Source organism: Hipposideros armiger, unplaced genomic scaffold, assembly GCF_001890085.2.
Source record: "Hipposideros armiger isolate ML-2016 unplaced genomic scaffold, ASM189008v1 scaffold_205, whole genome shotgun sequence".
NCBI lineage: Eukaryota > Metazoa > Chordata > Mammalia > Chiroptera > Hipposideridae > Hipposideros > Hipposideros armiger.
The window spans coordinates 1,381,787-1,387,078 of record NW_017731555.1 but is presented as its reverse complement, the minus strand read 5'-3'; the positions used below and the strand labels follow the sequence as shown (position 1 = coordinate 1,387,078).

The following is a 5,292-nucleotide window of genomic DNA, read 5'->3' as shown; positions in this document are numbered from 1 at the left end:
GACAGCAACTTGTCTGTTCCCCTTCCCCCAAATCCCCAGCACTGTTCCCATCCCCTCAATTCACCAATAAAAATCTTTAAAAAAAAAAAAAATTCCATTTCCCAGAGATAACCATCAATTAGTTGTGATCAAACCAAAAAAAATTAGTTTGTGATCTTCATTTCACACATTTTCCTATGAATACACATACATGCAAAATTTTACATGAATGAGATCACATAATACAGACTAATTACTACCTCTACTTCATACTCCCCAGAAAAAAATAACTTCAATGTTAACAGCTGGAGGTAGCCTTCTTCACCCTTCTCCATGCTCTACATTTCTTTTATAATAACCCAAAACAATAATGCTACATTAATTTTGGTGGGGAAAAAACCCTTCTACATGATTTTAAATATCACTTACCTATATTTACTCAGTCTATGTAGGGCCACCAAATAAAGAGTGGCATAAAGACTTTCTTGGAATAAACACAAGATGGCAGATTTTATAAAAATTAAATAAATAAAATAAGTTATATGAAACTAAAAAAAAAAGATTTTCTTACCTTGCTGGTTTGTGGTACTGGCAAAGAAAATCAAACCTTTCATCTGGCACAGGTACCCTGCTTTCATTAGGATCAATAGTGCAGAATGGAAAGTTTTCTGCTGAAGCCTGACTATTGGTTAATACATTGAAGAAGGTAGACTTCCTAAAATAAATAAAAACAATTTCAATCAATTCTTAGGCTAACACTGAGAAAATTTTATCTCACTCTCATTTTAATGCTTAAATAAAATCCATGAAGATTATAAAACCAATCTGGGAATGGGGTGGGAGGAGGGGGAAGAATACATTTTTACTAACAGAAATGAATAAAATTTACAACAGCATAGCTCATGATTTATAATTATGTTCCTGTCTCAGTGTATTTGGAACTTGAATAGCATTTTCCCAAAGAGTCTTCGTGATAAATGACAGCTAGTCTCACATCATACCACGAATCTATTTAATTCTTAAAGTACCCAGTAGTATCAGTTTATTATCTCACTTATAGCTAATATAATCTTCTCTAGCATAAATGTAGAGGTGGGTATCTAGTTAGATCAATCACTTTCGAAGCATTTTGAATTGGGAACTATACATGTTAATTGTCTAACAGAAAATGGGAGGCTGGAACTCAGACTCCCTTCTAATTGTTAGTACATAAAGATTAAGTCTAGAATTGTAAACTCTGAGTTATGAAAGTCAAAATGTAACTTTTTTTCAAGGTATAACTTAAATTTTTAAATCTTAACAATGAATAAATTGGTTGATAATTTCCTAATCTTCTTATCAGGTAATACATTCTCAGAGAATGCCAACTCATATTAATACCAGCCATATTTTTAAAAATATGATAATTACAGCCAAAAATCATAGACTAACATCCAAAACAAAATGGAATTTTAAAGTTTTGTTGATCTGTTTTGCACTAGTTTTCAATTTCATCAGTGACATGGACATACTTGTATTATAGTAACCTTTCCTTGCTCCAGAAATAGGACTATAGCACACATGAGGGTTTAAAATGAAAATTACTATTACATCATTTTTTAAACTGGAGGAATTAAGAAAGTAGTTAAGGATTGTGTGGGAATTGTGAGACTGGTGTTTACTAACTCTAGCTAGACATGATTATGTAAAAATGCTTGCATATGGACCAAATTTGATAACAAGAATATTCAAAAGTACAATAGTTGTGTTAGGACGGTGAGATTATGGATGGTTGTTATTCTTCTTTTCCAAACATTTTTTTCAGGTAAAACTGTTAAGATCTAAGCCTATATTCATCAGGAGAAATTTATACTTACTACAATTATTTCATCTGACTGAACTTTTAAACCAAAAAAAAAAAAATTTCTTTTTTTTTTTTTTTTTTTTTTCTGAGAGCCTTTTAAGAGAGTAATAAACAAAAGGCAACAATCAAGGTTTATCTAAATACTACTGGTTAGAAGTACAACAATTTTGACAACAATATAGTTAACTTGTACCTGCCTATATAGGTCTTTAAATATTGCTCTTATATCACATTCAGACTAAATATTTCAGAATAAAGTAGAAACACTTGCTAAAATAGCTACTTAAATTATTACTGGTGGCTTACTGGTCAAATCAATAGCGTTCAAATGCCTGCCTGTAACAGAATGGGCTAAAAATATAAAGGCTGCAATGCATTACCAGGCTTCTTTCCAGACCTGGTGTAGTCCCCAGTATTTAAAATATCTCAGGTGATACGGATGTAAAGTCAGGTTCTGGAACCACTGGCAATGATTCAGACTCAGCTAACAACTCTGAATAATACTGACTGTTGAAGAATTCATACTGGCAACCTCTAAGAGATTGGTAACAATCTCAGAACTCTAGGAATGCTAATTAAGAGGAAATCACTAGTTTCTATAGAGTTAGATTTTAATTTCAATCCTGTTAAGATAAATGTCACAGTACTTAATTTAAAATAAACTGTATCCTCAACCTGGAGCTGGGCTGCCGGTGAGTTGCCGGCGAAGGCGTCGGCTGCAGCCCCTGCTGCAGTGGGTTGCCATGGGCTACCGTGTGTAGCCAGCAGCCAGCGTGAGCGGCCATCCAGAAGCCGGCGACTGATCTACCTCGCCTGGGAAGAGTGCAATGATGGTGCCAACTTGGGCCAGTGAAGCAACATCCTCCACAACTAGACTGAAGAACAAAAGGACAGCAACTTGTCTGTTCCCCTTCCCCCAATTCCCCAGCGCTGTTCCCATCCCCAATTCCCCAATAAAAATCTTTTAAAAAATAAAAATAAATAAAAATAAAATAAAATAAGCTGTATCTTTATAAAGTTATAATCCATCTACTTCCAGAAAGACACTGAAGCTTAATACAATTCTAAAAATGAATATACTGGGGCAGATAATTTTTAAAAAGAAAACTCATATTCAGACTATGGTTTTTAAATACAATGTTCATTAAAAATAACCAGGACTTCTTGGAGAAATGGCTAGTTCCAGGTCTGGGACCAGAAGTACACAAGATGAATCACAAACGATTCATCCCAAGGGAAAACAAGGAAGCTATTAAAGACTGTCAAGTCCTATCAAACACATTCCAGAACTAACTTGAATAGGCCCACTGGCCAAAATGGGTCAATCTGAGCATCAGTGATAACTACAACGGACTGTAACAAATTAATTTTCAATCCAGGGTTGAGAATCTGTATATGTGGAGGGCTGATTTAAGTTATAGGCAGATTTTCAAGGGCATTGATGGTGGTGGTGAGGTGGCGAGGGGGGTGGTGGTGGTGGTGGTGGTGGTGTTGGTGTTGGTGGTGGTGGTGGTGGTGGGGATGGTGGTGGTGGAGGGGTGGGCACCTCCTAACCACCCCCACTTTCCCCACTCCCATTGTTCAAGGAACAACTGTAATTTTATATCCATGAGTTGCTATTATAATAATCCTCAACAAAACAAAACAAAACCCTCTCTGGCCACCTTTTAAGAATGCTAGGTGATTGTTTCTTTTGAAGATTAAGTAAAGCACTTTTTGTATCCTTCCTATACAAACTATACTTTTAGAGTAACAAAGAGTTGATCATAAGAAAATTATTTTATAGACATATTCCAGCCAACAAATGAGGAAGGAATAAAAAACTCAGAATACCACCATTTTGCAACCCCTAAGGAATTAACAGATCGGCTTAATGATCACCAATGATAGTTAATACAGAAAAAAGAGGAAAAAAACATAGTACCTCCTAACAGTACAAGTATATACACTATCTTCACATACTCTTGACATAAAAATGATCTGATAAAAAATTATGTGATATTAATCTGATCAAACCTTTACATATCACTACCACTTTATAGGAAATACAGAGGACACAAGAACATATTAAATGACACCACATAGATGCAATCAAGAAAATTCAATTTTTGGAAAATTCTATAGGCTAACAACCAGATTTCTTCAACAACTAGGGGAGGGAGGAAATTCTGCTTCTGAATGAAATGCAAAAGCTAACATTAGAACTCTCACCTAGAACTAGAAAAGCCATATACATGCAGAATGTAGAAAGCATCTGTTTGAAGGGGCTAGGACTCTGGAAATGCAAAAACCCCTCAAAGAAGTGATCTGACCTCTATAGCCACTTTTACAATGGAGATTTTTGCCCATTCTGGGCAGAGGAAGGAGGCCCAGATTCTAGGCTTCACACTCATGGAAAGCTGACGCTGGAGGACAGAGAACCCAGCGAAGGATTTCGGAGACTTAGGGGACCTCAAGAACACAACCAGTTTTCCCCTCAGGCTATTTCTCCCAAGAGAGAAAACTACAAAAGTGTTGAAGTAAATGGTGACATAAATTGGCCCATTCTCCATATCTTATTCCCCTTCCCACAAAAAAATTAATAAATAAATAATGTTATTTAGGTAGCTAAAACAGCCCGTGAGTCTTTTTTTTTTTTCCTTACTTTCTTTTATTGGGGAATTGGGGGAGAGGAACAGTGTTGGGGAATTGGGGAGGGGGACCAGCCAAGTTGCTGTTCTTCAATCTTAGTTGCAGGTGGGCACAGTCACCATTCCATGGGTGAGTCAAACCAGCAGCCTTGTTGTTAAGAGCGCATGCTCTATCCACTGAGCCATTCGGGTGGCAGCTCAGCTCAAGGTGCCAAGTTCAGTCTTAGTTGTGGGTGGCCATAACCCACCATTGAACAGGCAGTCTTGTTAGGAGCACGTGCTCTCACCAGCTGAGCCATCCTGCCACCTGTTGACATCTCAGCAGCAGCTCAGCTCGGGCGCAGAGTCACTGGCCCAAGTGGGAATCAAACTGGTGGCTCTGTTGCTCAGAGCTTGCACTCTTAAGCTAACGCTCAACTGAGCCACTCGGTTGGCCTTCCATGAGTCTTTATCTAAAATGCAACTAAAGGGCCGGCCGAGTGGCTCAGTTGGTTAAGAGTTGGCTTGGGAGCGTGAGCTCTGAGCAGCAGGGCCGCTGGTTTGGATCCCACATAAGCCAGTGATGCTGCGCCCTCTACAGCTAAGATGGTGAACAACAGCTCGACCTGGAGCTGGGCTGCCATGAGGCAACAGCATAGGCTGCAGTGGGGCTGCAATGGGCTGCAGTAAGCTACTGTGAGGGGCCGGCAGCCAGCATGAGCAGCCAGCAGCCAGTGTGAGCCGCTGTGAGTCGCAGTGAGCAGCCGTCCAATGGCTGGCGACTGATCTGCCTCAGCCAGGAAAAGCGCAATGATCACAATACCAACATGGGCCAGTGAAGCGACGTCCTCCACAACTAGA

The 5,292-nt window shown here is 38.7% G+C and overlaps 1 protein-coding gene across 1 annotated transcript in view; it reads right to left on the bottom strand.

The window, feature by feature from the left end:
- The window catches only part of OLA1 (Obg like ATPase 1), a 160,964-nt gene that overhangs the window by 140,986 nt on the left and 14,686 nt on the right, over nt 1-5,292 (bottom strand). The window contains exon 3 of the mRNA XM_019653735.1: nt 551-694. Within this exon, the coding sequence (XP_019509280.1) occupies nt 551-694 (144 nt within the window). The remainder of the gene's footprint in view (nt 1-550; nt 695-5,292) is intronic.